Below are 22,729 nucleotides of genomic sequence, written 5' to 3' on the forward strand. Positions count from 1 at the left end.
TCGTAATCTGAGAAACCAGGTTCGAGTCTACTTGAGCACTTAAACATAGAATTTATAATTTCCGAAAGCTGCGTCCTCCGTGCGAGAAAGGCTCTTGTACGGAGCAAACTGGGCTCCGTCTTTCCGGGAAAAGATGTTAAGCCGTTGGTCTAAAGGGTTAAGTGAGAGGAGAAGGGTAGTGATGGATGAGAATTGTAACCCTACGGAGATTGATTAAAACTTCTATAAATAAACGACTACTAAAAAGCATTTATCCATGTAGATTATACACATATTGTTTTCTCATAGAGGAAGCTTTGTTTTCGTAAATTCGTACATGAACTTTTGATTGTGTATAAAGTTGGTTTTAATCAACCAAATTTAAAAAATATATATATAAAATAGGGGTAGAAAAAATCAAAGAAAAGATTGTTTTTTGAGTTTTTGATGTTAATATGTTTAGAGTGTTTTCAAACGTCGAAATATTGCATTAAAAAGAAACGTCTGTATGTATGTGTGTATGTATGTGCCAAATTTACCGAAATTTCTATAACTCCAGAACTAATGAACCAAATCTTAACGAATTATATATGAAATAGGGGTATAAGAAACTGAAGAATATAATAGAATTTATATATATATATGTCTTATATATATATATATATATGACATATATATATGTCTTTATTTCAGCTATACGCCAAAAATAAAGGACTTGGTTTACGATTCAAACTTACAACGCAGATCCATCCACACTTCATCCATCTTTCTTCTTTACATACATTCTTTACATACCTTCCTCTTTTTTCTTTTCTTTTATCCTATCTTTTTTATAGCATTCCTCTCTTCTTTTCCATAATCTATTTAACACCTTTTTTTCCATTCTAAATTTCTCATCGTATTTGTTCACTAATATTTTCTTGTTATTCCTACCTAGATTCTCAAACCACATACTTGTGATATTGCACTCGTTAATGTAATGCTCTAACAATAAGTTGTCCCTACCTATCTTGCAGAATCTACACTTCATATCTTCTTCATCCAGCCAATATTTATTTGTGTCCTCTAAATTGCCGCACCTTAATTTTACCATAGCTCTAATCTCATCTTCTGTTTTTACTTTATTTAAGTTAGCTTTTAATAAATAACTAGGTGTCTTGTTTCTCGCCTCTATCTCTTTGTACCTTGTATTATACATTGCTTCTGCTATTTTACTGTTTATTATTTGCCCTTGAATGTCCTGTTCCCTTATTCTTACTAAGCCTTCAGTATTTTTACCTTCATTATTTAATTCTTTTATTACTTTAGAGCTCCAACCATTGTTATTATAAAATCTTTTTTGTTCTAAATTATATAAATCCTTTATCACGTTGACATTAATATAGCGTTACGAAAATAATAACATAGCTGTTGCATGTTAATTTTACATTGAAATAATAGTCAAATCTTGGTAACACAAGAAAATTTTAACATTTGGACGCACGATTTTTTACTGTGTAATATACGGCTTTTATGCTCGTTCTAGACTGGAGTATGATCCTACTTGCGGCTCATCCAAGTGAGTGTAGACAGATAAAAATCATTGATTAAATATCCATGATTTTTACCCGTCTACACTACTCACTCTAGGATGAGCCGCGAGTAGGATCATCCTCCAGTCTAATTAGAACGGGCATTAGAGCATAAAGCGGAGGAGCAGAATTGAGGCGGAGCGGTTACGAGCGTGGAATCCGCGAACAAACGTGTGGCAAACGAGTGGCAATGGCATGGCGATAGCGGTGCGGAGCGTCCGATATTTTCGACTGGTCGCGCTGCGATTACGCAAGGTGAAAGCGGGTTAGGAGCGTAGATCATCGCAGTCAGAAGAGACCCAGTTCTATCAATTACCGGCAAACAATGTGATTACGGGCGCGTTTAAGTCGTTACGCGACGCTTACGAGCTGTAGTCCAGTCACTATGTACATTTAAAAAAGACATAATTCTGACCCAGGATTTTTCTTTTGGGGGGTGTTAGAGGGATGAAGAAAAGATAAACCAAAAGTTTTCGACCTCTGTTTTCCGCTTGCTTTTTTTACGGAGAGTAAAAAATATAAAAAAAATGGTTTTTCCGCGATAACTCGGTTTCTAATAAAGTTACAAGGTCGAATCATTTTAAAGCTTTTTTTACGTTCTACAATTTATGTCGTATGACATTTTTACGTATGATCGATTGTTTTCGAGACATCGAACGAGAAAGGGAAAAATAAATTCGACCTTGTAACTATATCAGAAACCGAGTTATCGCGGAAAAACCATTTTTTCACATTTTTTACTCCCGTAAAAAAAGCAAGCGGAAAACGGAGATCGAAAATTTGAGATTAAGCTTTTCTTGAGCCCTCCAACACCCCCCCCAAAAGAAAAATCCTGGGTCAGAATTATGTCTTTTATAATCCGTTTTTTTGTACATTACTGGACTACTAGCTGCCGCTCCTTCGGCTCTTGCACTCAATAATGCCTCTTCCTCTTCTGTCTCTCTTTCACCTTTTCTCACTTTCTCTTTGCCGTTATCGTATCGCCATCGGCCACTTTTAATTTCACGGCCGGTATACGAAAGACGTGTTGCGCTCGCCGCGCTAGATCGCTTCCCGCTAAAATCGAGTAGCGACGAAGATTACTTAATGATCGTTTAATTTAATACGATGAACGGCTGTTTAACGAACGGCGGCGGTGGCAACCGGTCCTCGCAAGGCCGATCGATCTTGTTGATTGCACTCAGCAAATAACTCGACCGTGTGCATTGCGCATTAGCAAAGGCGATGTTCAAGGACGCGGCTCTAACTACCGTATTCATAGTCCTTCTAAAGCACTAATTGTAAGTAAAATAACAACGGCTATACATAAACCACATTCGTGAACAGCCTTTGTTATTTATTAAGTTTTTGCTAATATATTTCGCGTGTAGCAACGTGATACCCTGTATATATACATATACATATGCAGTTACACAACTTCTCATCAGACATACCAACCTATAAATAACGATGTCTAATGAATTGTCTTGAAGATGATTGCCTTGATAGATATACACATGGAGCGAATAAGAGTGTATAAATGTATATAAATACCTGAATAATTTATTGGTAATAGCTTTGCTCGTAAAAAAGAGGTTTTGCCTCATGGCGATTGTATAATAATTACCTGAACTGAATAAAAACATCCCACGCGATTGCAATTAAAGCGTTTCCGATGAGATCAACAGGGATAAAATTTGCAAGGATATATAAAGATTGCAATGCATATACGACTAGCGGTTCATTATAGCGATAAATGTTCAGACTTTACTGGATACACCAAACCTTCAAAACTCTATTTATCTTTGCTATTGTTTGAATTATCTGGATTATATGTCAAGCAGTATTTACATAATTTTTACACATTTCTTTACACATATAATTTTTCTTCTATTAAATATTCATCTTAAGGAGATATACCACGGTCCCTTCTTAGAGCGTGGCATATCTTATTAAATTTACGATCTTAAATGATCTTCAAACGGGTTTGATCGTCGCTAACATTAAAAAGTTATTAATAAACAGAATAAAATAAATAGACAAATGTCGAACGTAATATAATCTTAATTTTACTAAACATAAATTTTATTATATGTATCTATATCTATTGCAAAATAAATACGTAGATAGTTGAAAGACTTTTCTTAAATAAACATGATAAGATTATTGTACAATTCATATAATATACACTACCGCTTATTGATTTTAATATACATCCCCAGATTCGTTGATTTCTCTGTAAAGGATGAACATGATACGTGTATTTTACACAGAAATAAATGCACTTGCTGTTATAAACACTTTACTTGAATGCATCGTATTTTTATATATATTACTAGTTTTTTAGTATAGACCCCTACCTAAACCCTCTTATTTTTTTTATCGTAGACGGTTTTTTTTTACTTTAAGTTATATTTTTATCTCTAAACTTTCTATATATATATGAGAAAGAGATATATATATATTTATTTGAAAATATATATTTTATTTGCCCGCGCATCGCGCGGATGTATCCTCTGCTGACCCGCCATTTTTGGCTCACTTTCATTTTTTGGCTTTTACAATGTTTTTTTAATGCTTTTCTCTAATTTACTTTCAGCTATCCCGCTCTATTTTGCTCTTCTTTTTAAATAGAATATTTTCTCTCAAATTCTCTTTGTATTTTTCCCACAATTGAATAATAAAATAATAATATCACAAATTAAACTGATCGTCATATTCTAAACGCATCTGATGCTAATAAGCATTTTTTCCTCTTTTCCCCTCGTTTCGACTCCTTCCTAAAACTAGGACATGTTCTTAAAGATTGGAGAGAACAGCTGGTGATGTACAATAGATTGAATTTTAATGCAATTTTCTCGAAAATTAATTAAAATGCCTGTAAAATATCTGCCTGTAAAATATCTGCGTTCGTACGGTGTGCTAGATGCCGTGAAACTTATTGTTTCCCTTGCTTTTACGATAATTATCATCCTGGTTCGTGCAATATTGACGTGTAAAACGACTGTATACAATATATTTTAAACTATATATTTTATATCATATAATTCACTTTTAAAAATTAAACAATATTTTTATTAATATCATTTTTGCGCTGTATTTTCTCGTAATTTTCAAAAATATAAAACCATTTTATTTCCTACCTGACGTTTTTCATTTTTGTACCAATATTCAAAATAAGAAGATGTAAGTTTTTTATTGAAAACAAAATTAAAAACGATTAAATATTAATTAACATGGATTTGATAAATTTTACATTAAAATTAAAATTCTGTGTACATAGCGCGCTCGGAATTCTTCAAAGTCGATTTTCTCGAGTTTTTCTGAAAAGCGCGCCTTAATACTTTGAGAAATTGATGTCTGAGTGATGACCCTCAAGTATAGTAAGTACGAAAAAAAACAAAAAATCCGTTAGCCTGAAGGTCCCCTTGTTAGACAAAATCAGAATAATTAGAAATAAGTTGTCGTATCCTGTTTGAATTGATTCACAGCCTTACTAAATTATAAATAATGATGTCTAATAACATTATATTGCCTTGAAGATGTTTGCGTATTTATATGATGTACGATGATTATTATTCACGACGATAGCATCGCGCCGTACACATTACCGCTAATTAAACGGAAACATTTTATAACAACAATATACGCCGCTAATTCTACGTTTTTATACGTATAAATTTTATATATATGCAATCGTTTCTTTCCGTAAGAAACATATAATAGAAAAATCCGTAATTCCTGATAAAAGACAAAAGTCAGATCTTTTCAGATTTTATTCATTCATTATCAAACAAAAATGATCCGTGAAAGCGGTTTATAGCCTAAAATGTTAATCTTATATTGTTTATAAATCAGGAATGAAAACAAATGCAAAATCGTATGATAAAAATTATAATTTTTCGTAAACTATAATTTTCGTAAACTGAAATATTTAAAGCAATAATATTCTGGAGATCATTTATTCAACTAGAATTAAATATCTATTACAAAATAAAAATATCGAGGAATTATCATTGCGTTGATCTCACCGGAAACGCCGCGTGGGATGTTTTTATTCAATCAGGTAATTATTATATATAAGTCGCCATGACGCATAACCTCTTTTTTACAAGCAAAATTATTATAAATGAATTATTCAGATATCTTATATTAATACACATTTATCCGCGCTCAACGTGTGTATCTAATAACGATGAAAATAATTATTTTTAAATTATAGTCGCAATTATATTATATGGTAACACAGCTATACAGTGAAGAGAGTCGGGATTCAAGCTTCACACGAGATAACATCTGACAGGGATTAAGTAACGCGCGTAATACATCGAGATAATCAATTAGCATCGCGGAAAACAGGCAATAATGAATTCGATTATCGACTTAACGCGGTCTTTTTAAGAGTGGAGATGGAAGAGAAGAAAAAGTGGAAAACATTACATAAGCGAAAAAACTTCTTAATCGCAATAAATGACTTACATATAGTATTCTTAGAAACGGAAACAATATAATATGTTATCTTATTTTCAATCGCTGAATATTTTCATAATTAAAAACCTTGAGACTAAATTGAAAAAAATTGTAATCAGACGCGTGAAGATTAAAGTCCATTGCTACATAAATTAAATGAATAGATTCCATATTAATGTAAATTTTGATCCACTTTGTTTTACTTGTATTTTTTTTACATGTTTTTTTGTCTGTAATGCATAAATTTTAGTAAATAAAAAATAATAATATAATATATAATATAATATAATCGACGCAAGGATAATTAAAGATAGTTTGACAAATATTGTCTCAATAATTTAAATTAAAAATATGAATAATTACAATCAACATACCATAAAAATAGCGTCAAATATTCTAATAAAATGTTATCTGTGTGCTAATTACAATATTACAATTACTCGATCAAGTTTATAAATCAAGAAAAAAGTATCTATCTTTCTCAAACAATTACAGGCGCTAAGCGTATATATATAAGACAAGCTGCTTCGTTTTATAACAGTCAGTCTTCGAAGCAACGTCGAGTCAAATGGACATACGATTTAGAAAATTAGGAAATTGAGTGGTATTTATTTTTTAATTTCTATAATAACTTCACATATAAACATTGAATAAAACATGGAAATTGGAAAACACAGAACACCGATACATATAGCTTTTACGCTGGACAATCAATATTTTATTACAGGTATTTATTGTATATAAAAGTGCAATATATGCAATAAAGTAAAATAATATTTTCAAGGTATTTAAGGCTATTAATGTCTCACAATATTCTTAAAATGCCTTTGAAGCTAGTATTTTGCTATTATTTGTTCTTCATCAGAACGCACCCAAAAAATATTCTTATGGGATTAAGATGTCCACAAAATTTAAATTATCATTATTTTGAATATTCCCTTAATTTTCAAACAACATTTTGTGCTATCGCGTACATATACAGGGTGCCATGCGGCATATTAATGCGGATCAATGTTCGTGAGCAGGTAGAGCGGATAAAACTGATTCGCGAAAAGTCATTTACGTTTTGTAAGTTTCTTAATAATTAATGAAAAATTAATTAATAAAATACGCGAATCAGGATGCGTCCGTGCTATTCGATGAGAAGCTGCAGCCCAACGTAGTTAAACGCGTGGCGAGACATTGGGAGAAACGCTAAGTAATAAATAACAACAATGGCTGGTACATGAGCGACATTCGTGCACAGCCAATGTTATTTATAAAGCGCTTCTTCTAATATTTTGCTACACATATATAGCAACGTGACACCCTGTACATGTACATACACGTACGTAATGTATTTCACTTTGTTATATTATTTTATATGGATATATTGTCTTATATCCATAGATGATGTATGATCTACTATGTGACGTATAACACGCCGTACTCATGTAACACGGATTCATATAACACGCAACGCATCCCCCGTGTTATACGGGGTTCTATTGTATTTGATTTTACATATTTCTATTTATATCATATCTCTTGTTTCAGATTTAAACGCTTGCACGTGAAACCGTCGTGTTATTGCTCGAGGAAAATCCCGATATTGGTACACTTTTGAGTTGGGTGGTGTATCGATGTTACACTGGCGCACTGCAAGTGGCCGATAGTTGTTTTTTCGCATTGGCAACAATTTTTAGTACCAGGTACGCACGAGAGAGAGAGAGAGAGAGAGAGAGAGAGAGAGAGAGAGAGAGAGAATCAAAAGTAAATATAGAATAAATATTTTATACAAAAACGCTTATTGAAGTAGTGAAGTATCGCGTAAAAGAGTCACGGTGCGATCTCGCTCCGCGTGTACTTAGCGCGAGACACTACTGTGTCTCTTGATATTAGGAGAAAATACGATATATACATAGCGAGTAAAGACTGCGAGACATATATTTCTCGACAGAGTCGCGGATATAAGCCGCAGATAGAATAACAAAACTAATAAACAGTATGACAGAATCGTGAGTTTATAATTTTTTTTTTCTTTAGGGAGTATCCTTGCGACCATTACACGAGTGTCATCAACGTAACATTAATGAATACAGGATGTCCTCGCGCTCCAGTTCACGATGCAGCGTTTCAACTTCTTCAACTACTGGATCAACGCTTCTTCGGAAATGTAGGTCCGCTTCCAGCTACAGAATTCGAAGCTGGTAAGCTTATATATAATCCATGTTTTCATATATGTATAATTCTCTGATTGTTTTCTAACATGCATTTACTCAGTTGTTTGAAACTGATGTTTTATTGTATCATAATTCTTTATTCACTGGTAGATTTTGCGTCTCCTGAGAGTTTTTCTGTTGCGCATTGTCGACAAAGTGCGGCCGTTTTGTTGAGCTGTATCTGCGCGTGAATTCTGAAACTGTAAAGAATTAACGCAAGATTTTATTAAATTGAACAAACCTGATCATATATATTTTTTTTTTACTTATTAATTTAATTCGGGATAGAAAATCAAACAAATTTCTCAATCCTTACAATATCTGGCGCACATATATTTTGTCATTATTATAATTGGATAATTAAGTACGTGCTTACCACACTGTTTTCCATGACTCGCCATCTGCATAAGAGTTCCACCTCTTCTAATACTTGAACGTTTTGTACACATGTGAACCATCTCTCTGCGAAAATTCTGTCCGCTCGCTCAGTAAAGAGTGAAATTTCTTCCGAAACTCGTGTCGAATAATAAATTTATCGTTTGGCTAGAATCATTTCACGATGGCCGAATATATATACGTTTACGAAATCGATTGCGGAAGGACTTCTCAGAGACGAAATGGAGGATTTGCCAGTAGGAATATTTCTACCTGCAGTAGGTAATAAAATAATATAAAAAACTAGCAGTTTTTTTGCTAAAGAATTTATTAAATAACATTTATATACCTAATAATTATTTTTAACTGCTTTGCATAATTATGTGCTATGAAATTCTATAATTGTAAAATAATAATAAATTGTCGCGGACGTGTGTGTGTGTGTGTGTGTGTGTGTGTGTGTGTGTGTGTGTGTGTGTGTGTGTGTGTGTGTGTGTGTGTGTGTGTGTGTGTGTGTGTGTGTGTGTGTGTGTGTGTGTGTGTGTGAGAGAGAGTGTGTGTGTGTGTGTGTGTGTGAGTGTGTGTGTGTGGGTGTGTGTGTGTGTGTGTGTGTGGTGTGTGTGTGTGTGTGTGTGTGTGTGTGTGTGTGTGTGTGTGTGTGTGTGTGTGTGTGTGTGTGTGTGTGTGTGTGTGTGTGTGTGTGTGTGTGTGTGTGTGTGTGTGTGTGTGTGTGTGTGTGTGTGTGTGTGTGTGTGTGTGTGTCGCGTTTAGCTTACATAAGTTTGATTCTTGCGAGTCATCTACATAACGAGGAATAATTAAGATTTTTTTTTTTAAGTTTTATCTACCGCTCATGAACCACTTGTCGGATGGATGGACAATATGTATTATATGGTCCATTAGGCGTCATGATTCCTTCGCTACTTGGTATCACAAGATTTCATCGTTATAATCCCAATTTTAAGGCAAATATAGTGCCCGTCGACTTCACAATAAATGCTTTAATCACTAGTGCATGGGACGTCTTTAATAATAAATTCAGGTATGATCAGGTATTTGATTATATACCATCTAAGTATAGCTAATTTACATAAAATTTTATTTCTACTATTTTGAACATTGTCATCAGATAATGGCATAATATTGCTTCAACCTCGTAAATTGTTTATATTATTTTTTAGACATTATTTTTAATGACTTTATTATACATATTTATATTATTTCTTAAGGGGGTCGTCTGGTCAAGAGGCTGTTTTTGGGGGGGAATTTTTTGTAAGGAATCATAAGAATACATTTTTTTGAAACTTTTACATCATATTTATTGATATTTGAAGAGTATTTAGAAATTTTTCCAAGTTGATATATGGCCAAGAATCCGCTGTAGAGCGCCCCGACGACAGCTGTGTAAAAAAAAAAACGGTACCCACGATTCTGGATCTTTAGTTCATCCTAAAAAAAAAAAAACATTCTTCTTAATCTGTGGATGTGTGGCTATCGTGTGAACTAGAACCAAATAAAAATATTGAAATTTCGGATTCTTGGCCATATACCAACTTGGAAAAATTTCTAAATACTCTTCAAATATCAATAAATATGATGTAAAAGTTTCAAAAAAGTGTATTCTTATAATTCCTTGCAAAAAATTCCCCCCAAAAAACAGCGTTTTGACCAGACGACCCCCTTAATGCTTGTAACAAACTAACATCATGAAGATATAACAATTAAATATGAAAGTTAACAGATCAAAAAAGTAAAAGAATTAGAATTCAATTGTTATTATATTCTTTACCTATATAGAATATCGCAAGTATTCTTTTATTTATCTATGTATCTGATAGGCCCACCAACTACTTTTTACATAATTATTAATATTAATTATAATTAAATAAAACTATTTTAAAATACTGTAATTTGTGGGGAAAGGGGCATATTTTTGAAAAGCATGGAACAAACTCGGACAAATATGTGGTATTTAACCCGTAGTGGTCACACTGGGTCCAGTGGACCCCAGACTATTTTTTTCTTAGGCTCAGTTTCACAAGTGTCGGTTAACTTTCAATCTTAGATTAACTCACTTTTTGTCTCTTTCTAAGGGGGACGTTAGTCTCCTTCTGGAGACGAAGAAGTGAGTTAATCTAAGATTAAAAGTTAACCGACACTTGTGAAACTGAGCCTTAAAAGTATACTATTTTGAGAGTAAAACGCGGGAAGTTTTTTTTGCTCTTTCTCAACAAATTTTGATGAATATTTTTGTGAAAAAAGTCAAATTTCTCGAAAAAAATTTTTGTTTTTTGCGTTTTTTTAACATAAAAAATTTTCAAAAATTATTGGATTATAAAGAGGAAGTCGCGTAAACTAAATTCCAGTTCAAGGTTTGAGTCGATACATCAAAAAGAACGCAAATGGCAACTGTTGTGGGGTCCATTGGACCCCGTGTGACCACTATACGGGTTAAATACGTTAATTACTTACAATTAGGTATTACCGTAATAACATACATATGAACATTAGTATATCATTATAAATGACTCTGATGTATAAAAAGGTATAATGTACAACATAATTATGCTTAAATGGATTTACCTTGCAGGAGAAACAAGGATACATTAATTCATAATTTCGTGCCACCAGTCGACGGCTTACTATGAATAAATACGTTTATACACTACTGAGAGAATGCCACATATTTACCCTTAATGGTTTATTTCCAACATAAAATACCGTATAGAATTTGCGTTTGGCTGGGTCATTTCCTTCCGGCATTACTTATAGACGCTGTAAACATCTATATAAATCCGTAGCTCAAGGTATCTCGTAAATTAAAGTGTTGTTTCTATTACTTGATATATACAAATAAAATTTCATCTATAATATGAAAAATTATAATAGTTTTATATGTATTTTAGAATATGGAAGTTATGTAAGAAGATCGACATATTTTCCGACGCGATCCAACTTTTCACCAACAATGAATGGACTTATTCCACTGACAATGTTCAAGCGATGTGGAGACATCTCAGTGTTGTGCCCGTAGCCGTGAAGGAGAGACTTTGTCGGGATGTAGGCGCCCAAAGGATAATCCACGCACTTATTATATATAGATATTATCGCTATTGCTATATAATTATGAGTACAATTCTCATAATCTCGTAAAACTGAAAAGTATCGGGTATGTAGTGTATTTATGTATATCTATATCGCTTTTATCTAAATTGCTGTCGATTTCTGTCAGTTGCATGTTTGCTTAATTTCATAAGTCCTGATGAGAGATTTTGTACAATTTTCCGGAATTTTGACATTTTGACAATGTTCAGTTGTTGGTTCGTCTGTTGTGTATGTCTGAACGTTACACTGTTGGAAAATTTTTGTAATTGTGTTAAAAAAGGTCGTTGTTAAAATTTTTGTGTAAAATAATCAACACACAACGACGATGATGCTTCCTTGCTTGTCACCGCTTTCTTCCGTAATTTTGCAACAACGCGCTTTGTCTCAACTGCTGCAGCGTTAGGAGTGTGAGTTGTGTGCTCAGTTTGATGCAAAATGATGCCTATAATAAGCAAAAAATAAAAGAGTAATGACAATTTTTTGATACTGCTATTAAGTACATTAATTTACGTACCATCGCGTAACTCCGACGACGTGTGACAAATCCCCCGACACCCGGTTTTATACTGCACACACCGCCAAATAACTTTTCCACTAGACCCCTCCCCATGCTTGTAATACAATTCACCATCAGCAATCAGCTGATTCTTTTCCTTGTTACTTTTTACAAATTTGAGCGGCTTGGTGCACGATAATATCGCTACCAGTACTTACAACAGACTGATTACTGTTATTTGAGGTGATATTGCTGACGATGAGTAAACACAGTACAATCAGTTGACGGTTCCGAATAATAACATATACAAGCACCAAATAAAGTTGCACAGTCTAGTGTAACGGCTTTTAAAAATGCCATCTCAATTTGAAATACAGTAGTACTGGAATTTTGGATGAGGAGATTTTTTCCGGGGGAGATTTTTTCGGGGGAAATTTTTTCCGGGGGAGATTTTTTTCCGGGAGAGATTTTTTCCGGGGGAGATTTTTTCCGGGGGGGATTTTTTCCGGGGGAGATTTTTTCCGGGGAGATTTTCCCGGGAACTTATTTCAGGGGAGGATTTTTCCGGGGAGATTTTTTCCTAGAACTTAAGTAATTAACGTATTTAAATACCATATATTTGTCCGAGTGTGTTCCATGCTTTTCAAAAATATGCCCCTTTTGCTCACAAATTACAGTATTTTGAAATTGTTTTATTTAATTATAATTAATATTGATAATTATGTAAAAAGTAATTGGTGGGCCTATCAGATACATATAGATAAATAAAAGAATACTTGCGATATTCTAGATAGGTAAAGAATAATAACAATTAAATTCTAATTCTTTTAATTTTTTGAACTGTTAACTTTCATATTTAATTGTTATATCTTCATGATGTTAGTTTGTTACAAGCATTAAGAAATAATATAAATATGTATAATAAGTCATTAAAAATAATGTCTAAAAAAATAATATAAACAATTTACGAGGTTGAAGCATTATTATGCCATTATCTGATGACAATGTTCAAAATAGTAGAAATAAGATTTTATGTAAATTAGCTATACTTAGATGGTATAATCAAATACCTGATCATACCTGAATTTATTATTAAAGACGTCCCATGCACTAGTGATTAAAGCATTTATTGTGAAATCGACGGGCACTATATTTGCCTTAAAATTGGGATTATAACGATGAAATCTTGTGATACCAAGTAGCGAAGGAATCATGACGCCTAATGGACCATATAATACATATTGTCCATCCATCCGACAAGTGGTTCATGGGCGGTAGATAAAACTTAAGAAAAAAATCTTAATTATCGTTTTAATCCCATTGTTACTTGCTCATTATCTTTTTCTATTATTTGAAGCAAAGTTTGGCAAGTTTGCCTCATGTCTTTTTCTAACGGTTTATCATAGCACAACGCTTTGGTTTGTGCCATGTAATTTTATAGTTGTTGGTATCGGTGGTCCATAACTATGATGTCCAGTTTGATTACCATTTTCCATGCTGACTCGACCTAGTTCATTACTCCGACTTTTTCGAAGTATATACCCGGCTTGTGTGTGAATTTTTTCACCTCAAACAATTCACGGATATCAGGTTTGGTCTTCGTACAGGTGCTCCATGCCGTTAGCATCCTGTAATAAAAAGCATTTCTCAGTATTTTATTTTGGCTTCTTTTGTGTAGTTATATTCATATTTTTCGATGAATGCAACTAAGCTCTCAGCGATTTCTTTTCGCTGTCTTGTACTTTTCTATCTGGCGGCTTTGTCTACTACAGTTCTTCTCAGTCCGTCATTAAGTGCGGTTTATTTTAAATTTTGGTTTTGAAATCCGTTTACGTGTGTGGTGTGCCATCCTTCTATGGCTCCTAACGTCAGGCTAGATCTAAGTGAGTGGCAAAATCCGCAATCCCGTATAGTCACCGAGGCGTTAGAGCTGGTCGGGAGCAGGCTCCTCTGAATCCTCTGGCCCGGGGGGTGGTCAGCGGGAGGACGCTCCGTTTCGCGCTACTGCTCGATGACGAGGTGTGAATCAGTTGGCGCAACTCCTATGGGATTTTCAACAGGAAATTCTTGCGTGAGTCCGCGCGGGTCACGCGGTCGCGGTCGCGGTCGTAGTCGCTATAATTTCCGTCTTCCTTCAGTACAAGGTAAAAAAAAAAGTTTTTCTATTTTCTCCTATGTTTCTCTACTTTTCTTTCCTTCTGCGGTTTAATTTTCTCACATATCGACTACCGTGTACGGCTTCACCTCCGTGATGTATATCGATTCTTTAATCTCTCGTCGGTCGGCATTACTGTAGGCCGTGCTGACGTGAATGACGCTAATAAGGTTTGTCATGCGCCTGCACAAGTCCAACATACGATCGGTGCTCATCGTATTCAGATTAACGGCTATCTTCAGCGACTTGTTAAAGCGCACGGTGGCCGCGCTATGGAACATGATATTAACTCACTGTATCAACATATCTTTGTCTTTAGGCTGGAGCACTAGCTCCGGCAGGCCTACGTCACCTTTCACAGGGAAGATTTTGTTCAAGGTGCCCGGAAACTCCGATCGTATCCTGTCGAAAACGGGATTGTACAGCAGTTCTTGAAAACGTTCCTCGACGGACTGGTCCTTTTTTGGACGAATTAAACAATAGATTTACCTTACCTTGTTTAGCTTCTTTCATTGGTAGGGTAACGAGATCTAACCCTGTATGCGATCGCTGATGCGTATCGTTCAAGTGTGAAACTTGATATTCGATCGCTAGTCGTCGCTGTTTTGCTTTGTCTTGTTCATTTACAAATATACATCATGTTTCGATATTGTTTTCGAGATACTCACAGGTTTTTCAAACATCTCGTCGGCTTTTGAGACATTTGTCTTCTTTCAAACGTATATCAGCAGATATATCGTCGAAATATTGGGGCAACTTTGTAACAGTTTTTCAGTCAGAATTTTTCTAACAAAACCAGTCCCTTTTATAAGACAATATAACAAAGTGAAATACATTATGTACGCGTGTATGTACTGTTATGCCGCGTCGCCGGTTGGTGACGGCTTGCGGCAAAACGTTTATTATTTTCGGGATCTCTTGACCTTACGAGTTGGAACTCGGTACGCACAGGCGGGCAGACTAGGAAGCGGTCGGGTTCGCAGGTGGAACGGGGGTGTGGGCGTCGTTGAATAAACTTCACTTCGTTTTACTTTATATTGGAGCTTTATTTCGGCGCCCTTTTTACACTCACTAACTTACACTTGTATTTGCCTTTCACAATTACTATAACTCGCACGCGCTTGTTATAAAACTTCGCGACGCGACTTACGAGAACGGTCACGGGCAGAGTCTCCGGTGTATTACTCTCCGTCGCGGCTTCTTCGACGGTCCCTTATATTAATTGTTTTGAGTTATGCCCTGTCGGCGCTTTTCTGCCGGGTTCGACGGTCCCCCGAATGAGGTCGGTCAGTGACCGAGCGCATTCGCAATCTCGCTGTACTCCGCGGTTCCGCGATTGTCGAAATGCGTTGTCGCACATTCCTATGCATCTCGCAATAGTTCGATTGACGCGGAAGCTTGATGAACTTCCGCGTCCGCGTCGGCGTAAATTGAGGAGTCTTTGGAAAGACAATTTCCTCGAAATCTTTCAAAAGATTATTCTATAATTTTATTATAAATAAATTAATAATGACCCGTTGTAATTTTAGATTACAACAGTACATATATAGAGTGTCACGTTGCTATACGTGTAGCAAAATATTAAAAGAAGCGCTTTATAAATAACACTGGCTGTGCACAAATGTCGCTCATGTACAGCCATTGTTATTTACTTAGCGTTTTTCCCAATGTCTCTATAATAATTACCTGAATTAAATAAAAACATTCCACGCGCTTGCAATTAAAGCGTTTCCGGTGAGATCAACGGGAACAAAATTTGTAGAGATATAAGGACTGCATAGCATAAATCTTTGAAAATCACTCGATATAGACACCGTTATCCCTATTTTCCCTAAAAAGTTATTCTATCCGACGAGCGGTTCATTAGCGGTAGACGTAACTGAAAAATATGTTTATTATTTCTTTTTACTAATCCGCAAAAATTTGCGCACAAATATAACTATTATCACGATTTTTTGTTATTATCGTAAAATATTATTTCCACGAATTATGCTTACATTAATTATTTATTTAATGTAAGCGTAATGATAGTATGTAATAGAAATATATCCTTTGAAGTTCATAATGTCTATTAGAAATACGTATATTATGATAATATACATCTTATTCAGATTTAATCTTGATACTTAACATATGGAAGACAGCGTTTAAAACACTAAAAATAATATTGTTGTAATAATAATGAGAAAAAAAGTTTACATTTATACATTTATTAATTTCGTCGATGCTGTAATCTAAAGCGAATATAATTGTATTATAAGTATAAGCGATTAAAAGTAATAAACTCTCGAATAAAAAGAAAACTGTTACATTAAAGTCTAGACTTTAAGCTTATATCCATATCTAATATTATAAATTATAAATGGTATAATTAATTTACTTGTGGCAGGCCGAAATATTCCAATTGGTAAATTTCCGCCTTTATCTCTGAGAAGCCCTTCCGCAATCGCTTTCGTGAATGTATACGTATTCGGCCATTGTGAGGAAATTCTGCCAAAATGATTATTTAACTTTCTACATTGATGTATTTAATTAATTTATTATATCGAAGAAATACACGAAAGAAATACACACTTGGCTGTCTTTCCTTCCATTATGTTTTCGGATAAGATATGTGTAAACGTAATAAGATCTTTGTAATTAATAGGATATGTGTAAACATGTTCTTCGATATGTTTCATGCAGAAATTCGCATATATGCGTGGTTGATACATAGATAAATGACTGCAAGATAAATGTCAATAAATAAAGATTGCGGAATAAAATGTCGATTAAATTTATTCTATCAACCTATATTTGCGATGGATATTTGTGTGAAAATTAATAACATTTGAATTTATTTTTACTATTCGCAAGTTCACTCTTAGAAGGAAGAATTACTTTTAAGTTTGGCATAAGTTTGGCGTTGCGCAAAATGGTATCGGTAAGTTTTAACAAATCTTTTTTTTTTTATTTACTTCTGCACTTGCACTTCCTATCCATCACCGCGAAATCGCGCGCAACCTTAATCGCACATGCAAAAATAAAAATCAAATATTAAAGTTCAGAAACCATTAATGAAAGTGCTTGCCGTTAACATTTATTTTTATAAAAAACAAAAAATATTACTTGCTTGAAACGTTCTAGATAAAACCTTCATTTTCAGAAAAATGCGGCTAATGTAAAACTTGCTGGCATTACTGTACAACATATTTTAATACTTTTATTCAATGTTTCATGTAACATTTGGTATTATTGATATCTTATTTTGTTACTCATATTATCAGAGATTTTCCGAAAAAGACTGTTCAAAATCAAACCCTTTTTCTCTATGCCGCTTAATGAAAACCCCGCCTTAAAATATTGATAAATTTTTTCTACAAATTTGCATGGTTTTCGCGACGTTAAACGGCGTAAATGATATCCTAAAATCTATAACAGCTTAATTTTGCTTCGGAAATAAACGGCATATTAAAAAAAAAAACCGATGCTTCGTTCTTGCCTATGTCATGCCGACTCTCTATACATATACTTGGTCTGGGGAACTCAGTGCGAGGTAAACATTAGGGGCAAAGCGAAGGGTCGGTATACAACAACAGCTGATCGGTCGTCTCCGAGATCAGCTGAGTCGTTAACACTTGGAAAATTAACTGATTTCTCAGGCTGTCGACAACCGATTGGCCCGGTGAATTTCTTGGCTCGTTGTTAGAGATCCGAGGTTTGAGAAGCTTGCGAAATTCGCGAGAATAGAATCCCGGACCTTCGCGCGCGGGCTCGCACTCGACCTCCAGTATTTAGTTGCGACAGTGTGTGTGATTTTATTGCGTTCCGAAAAAGTTTACGTGTCTTTTCGTTCGCTAAGTAATTTTCAAAAGAAGCTGTAGCGACTCGCCAAGTCTAAATTCTCACAGGTTTGAAGCCCGCGACTCGTGGAATTGAACATTATTCCATATCGTTCGCGGATGCGCGATTGCTTTCCGCCGCTCGCTATTAACCCGAGAACGAGCATTTTATTTTTTTTGTGGAAAAAACGGTGATCTGGTGCCTGGGGCTACTTTTATACTCTCAAATTAAATCTTATTGTTATTAATTATATTGCATATTTTGGATTGCTCTATAATTTAGCAATATTTGAGGACAACACGTATATATAAATTTATTCAACATTTTCCGAAAAAAGGGGGGGAGGGTAAAGAAAAAACAAAAAAAAATTGAAAAACGAAAGTAGAGCACGTATAAATTACTGTGACGTGAGCTTCATTTTTTCGATACTTGATTGTTAGGTAGCTTCAGCGCACGCACGCGCGCGTTCTCGGATTAATTAACTCGTACATAATCTCTAAATAGACATTTATGTTAAGACTGTGTAAATACAACTTCTAGACGATTATATAATCTATAATTTCCGCATTCACATTGAATCTCGAAGGTCTCTTTTTCTTTCCTCCGCTCGAGCAAACAGACTATTATGCGAATAATTCTTAAAAAGTTATAATTTTGTTTTAGTTACAATATTTTTCAGCATCTTTGTTGTATAGATATAATAGATTGAAAATTTCATACATCCTTTAAGTTTTTATTTGTATTTTCTTCACGTTTAGAAATAATATTTTCGAGTCTGCGGCACTGGTGACCAACATGTCGAATCATAATTGTGTGGAAAAACAATTTGATAACATACATGCAGATAATGACCCTAGATTGTACAGAGGCTTAGTACTTACTAATAAAATGAGAATTTTTTTAATAAGCGATCCATCAACTGACATCAGTTTTGCATCGATGAATGTTAATGCCGGTAATTATATGTATATTATTTCTTTTTTTATGCATTAACGTGATGTTTTTAACAATACTTCCTTATAAAATCTGTGCATAAATTATAAAAGTTATCACAAAAAATGTATAGTCAAAAAACAAATGACCTTTTTATTGGTCTAATTCTAATATATTTAATATCCTTTAATGTATTTTTTAAAACATTTAGGTTTCTGTAATTTAACATGTAATTTCTGCTTAATAACATTATGTATTTGTAGTATATAAAATCAACGTTTTGATGTGCAGTTTATGTGTTCTCCTCTTCTGAGTCATTCTACGTAGAATAATAATGTACATTATTAATAAATGTTTACATTTTCTTCTGGATAGATTTAATTATATATATACAATATATATATGTATAGCAGAAATTTTATATATATATATATATATATATATATAATCAAAGATTAATATGTTTATATTAATTAATATCACATTATCAGTTTCAAAGATTATTTAAGTAGAGATCAAATATATGTTACAGGCTATATGCGCGATTCCGATGATCTACCTGGATTAGCGCACCTTTGCGAGCATATATTACTGCTGGGAACGGAGGAATATCCTGAACAAAATAATTACCTTGAGTACCTGAAGCAGAATGGCGGTTCGTGTAACGCAGTGACAGCACTAAATTCCACATTTTATTCCTTTTATATAAATTCGAAGAAGTTGGAAGGAGCTTTAAATCGATTAGCACAGTTTTTCATAGCGCCTCTCTTTAGAGAGACTTTAATAGAGAAGGAGATAAATGGATCTATAGATGCAGAATACAAGGAATATTTAACGCGACACGGACGGCGATTTATTCAATTAGAGAAATTATCTGCAAAACCAGATCAACCATATTCAAAATTCGGCACAGGCAATGGAGAGAGTTTAAGCAAAATACCGAAGGAGAAGAACATTAATGTTAGAAATAGGCTATTAGAGTTTTATAACACATATTATTCTGCAAATATTATGTCGCTGTGTATTCATGGTAAAGGTACGGCGATAATTTATAACTTTTTATGATTTGAATGCTTTTCATACTATTATATATACAAATATTTAAATTTTGGAATAAGTACTAAGGCCCAGTGCACGTACACAGCGTCGATTAACTTTTAACCTTAGTTTAACTCACTTTTCGTCTTTTTCTAAGGGAGACGTAAATAATGATAAGTAAAATTTTAATAATTAATGAATTAATGCACATATTATTATCAGTTATTGTATTAAACATCTCATTGTTTTATCTTCAAGAAAGAAGATATAATCTTATCAGTACTGTAACTAAAATATGTGGAAATATTGGTTTTCATAAATTACTAATATACATAAAATTTCAAAAATTTTCTAAAGTTTTAACGCATTAGATTTATTATTATAGTCAATATTTTAAAAAAAAATTCGATCAAAATGTGAAATATCTAATTGTAATACAAAGTAAAATATATTTCTAATATATTTTTTGTAATTTTGAAAAAAATTATATTTTTTGCCATAAACAGGCATATAATTTTTTGTTACATTATGTAGTGTATGGCACGCCGCTTTACTATTCATTAATAATATTTGTTAACCTAAATTATAAATTCAGTAATTGATTTAAACTAAAGTAAATAGTTTTTCGAAACCATTTTTATTATGTCATAATATAATAAAAATGAATTAAAATAGTCTTGACATAAAATTAGTTAAAAATACAAATATCTTTTTAACAAATATCAAAGATAGATATAGCCTATACGTGGAATTACTTTTATGTCAAGACAAAATTTTTTACCATAGTAATTTAGTGAATTAAAATTATGCTACGACATAATAATAAAAATTCACGAATTAAAATTGTCGTAAAAATTCCCAAAAAATTCACATAATTCTATTTTGCATTCCAGAACAACATATTAAAATTTCATAAAACTCTGAATTTTGTTGTAGCCATCGAACCTCTTTAAATAAAAAAAAATTTTTATTATGTCAAGACATAATATTTATTGAAAAATTTTTATGTCATAACATACAATAAATTTTGAAGTAATATTTTGTCTAAACATAATATTACTTCTGTATTTTCAATTATGTGATAGCTTAATAATAATTCGATGAATTGTCTAGACATAATAATAATTTCTTTTCTTTAAGTATCAATTTAATTTGGTATAATTCTTATGATGGTATATTAAATAGCAAAACGGCGTGCCATAAGCGTATGTATATGTTACATTAACAAATAAATTTTTTGTTTAGAAAGTTTAGATGATCTCGCAAATATGGTAGTAGAACGCTTTCGTAATGTAGAAAACAAGAAAGTCGAACTTCCTATGTATTCTGAATATCCATTCAAGGATGAAAACTTTAACACTATATGGTACTACGTTCCGATACATGATATCACAGATTTAGTCATTTCGTTTGCTTTACCTGAAATGCAGCGTGAATACCAGATGGTAAATATAATATACTTTCCCTTTGGCTTTGATGCTTTATACGAATATTTTATCTTATTGTTAGTTCTTTTAAATATAGTTATGGCAATTATGCAGAGATAGAGACCATTTCCGATTTCAATAACTTTGAAATATGTTGTCAAGGTCATTACTCTATTAACGAGTGTAACGAGTGACCAACAAATACAATACATATTTGAAAGGTTTTAGGCGATCATTGGCCATCAAAAAGTTATTGACAAAAAAAATTTTAAAAATGTAAAAGTTGCTTTCACCACTGGAGTATATATATGATGTATGAAGAAATAGCACATATATGAGCAGGCGAAGGGGGCCTTTTACCTCCCAAATTTCAATTCTCTTTAGCATACATATTATTCTACATGTGTCTCCAATTTTCCACGCAAAACGAGGAAGCGAGGTCCATGCGCGCGTTTCTAATGTACATAAAAAAAAAAAAAAAATATATATATATATATATATAAGCCTCAGCAAAATGTAAATTCATTTTTAAATATATATAGTGACAGAAAGTTACGTTCTACTCATAAATTTGTGTTGTTAATAACTTTTTAATAAACATCGCCAATTAAAACCTTTCAAAGGTTACTCAGGTTAATGACTTTGATAATATATCTCAAAATTGATAATATATCTCATTATTGAAATCGAAAGGTTGCTCCTATCTCTGCATGATTGCCATTATTATACAGGATTCCTCAAGTTTTTTTTTTTTTGCATAAACTTTAGTAAAATGTTCTATATATAAGCAAAAATATATTCAAAAAATGTTATACATAAGTCGGGTGTTCTTCCGAATGGATCTTTCCGATTGAGATTTTGTCACGAGCGCGAGATATCTAGAGATTATTTATCGATGTCCTACCTTCAAGTTTTCTAGATTTTAACTTGACAATCATAAATATGTCTCACATTATATCCCACTATATGGATTGGGAATAACATTAGAAAGAAGATAACCAATTGTTGCGTGGGTGGAAAAGTGTATGCGTGGATGCAGTGGGTTGCGCCAATATTCGCTCGAGGTTCGACAGCGAACCACCGATCGCGCACGTCATACTACTATGCCAGAAGCGTTTCTATATATGCAACAAGAAATATACTAAAATGGTATCTTCCGTTAAATTGTCATTAAAATA

General features: G+C 33.3%; 1 protein-coding gene across 12 annotated transcripts in view; it reads left to right on the plus strand.

The window, feature by feature from the left end:
• LOC143897203 (insulin-degrading enzyme-like) overlaps nucleotides 1–22,729 on the plus strand; it is a 31,987-nt gene that overhangs the window by 2,555 nt on the left and 6,703 nt on the right. For 3 of the 12 annotated variants that reach the window (XM_077405650.1, XM_077405647.1, XM_077405651.1), the window contains exons 1-5: nucleotides 8,049–8,188; nucleotides 11,166–18,221; nucleotides 18,912–19,108; nucleotides 19,619–20,122; nucleotides 21,370–21,569. In XM_077405650.1, the coding sequence (XP_077261776.1) occupies nucleotides 18,949–19,108; nucleotides 19,619–20,122; nucleotides 21,370–21,569 (864 nt within the window). In that variant the 5' untranslated portion in view covers nucleotides 8,049–8,188; nucleotides 11,166–18,221; nucleotides 18,912–18,948. Of the gene's footprint in view, nucleotides 1–6,481; nucleotides 6,727–7,535; nucleotides 7,691–8,024; nucleotides 8,189–8,747; nucleotides 8,858–11,165; nucleotides 18,222–18,911; nucleotides 19,109–19,618; nucleotides 20,123–21,369; nucleotides 21,570–22,729 lie in introns of those variants that run through there. The other 9 variants (XM_077405640.1, XM_077405644.1, XM_077405645.1 and 6 more) reach the window with 9 other exon arrangements.

Source organism: Temnothorax americanus, unplaced genomic scaffold (genome assembly GCF_048541705.1).
Source record: "Temnothorax americanus isolate GAGA-0224 unplaced genomic scaffold, ASM4854170v1 Scaffold2, whole genome shotgun sequence".
Classification (NCBI taxonomy): domain Eukaryota; kingdom Metazoa; phylum Arthropoda; class Insecta; order Hymenoptera; family Formicidae; genus Temnothorax; species Temnothorax americanus.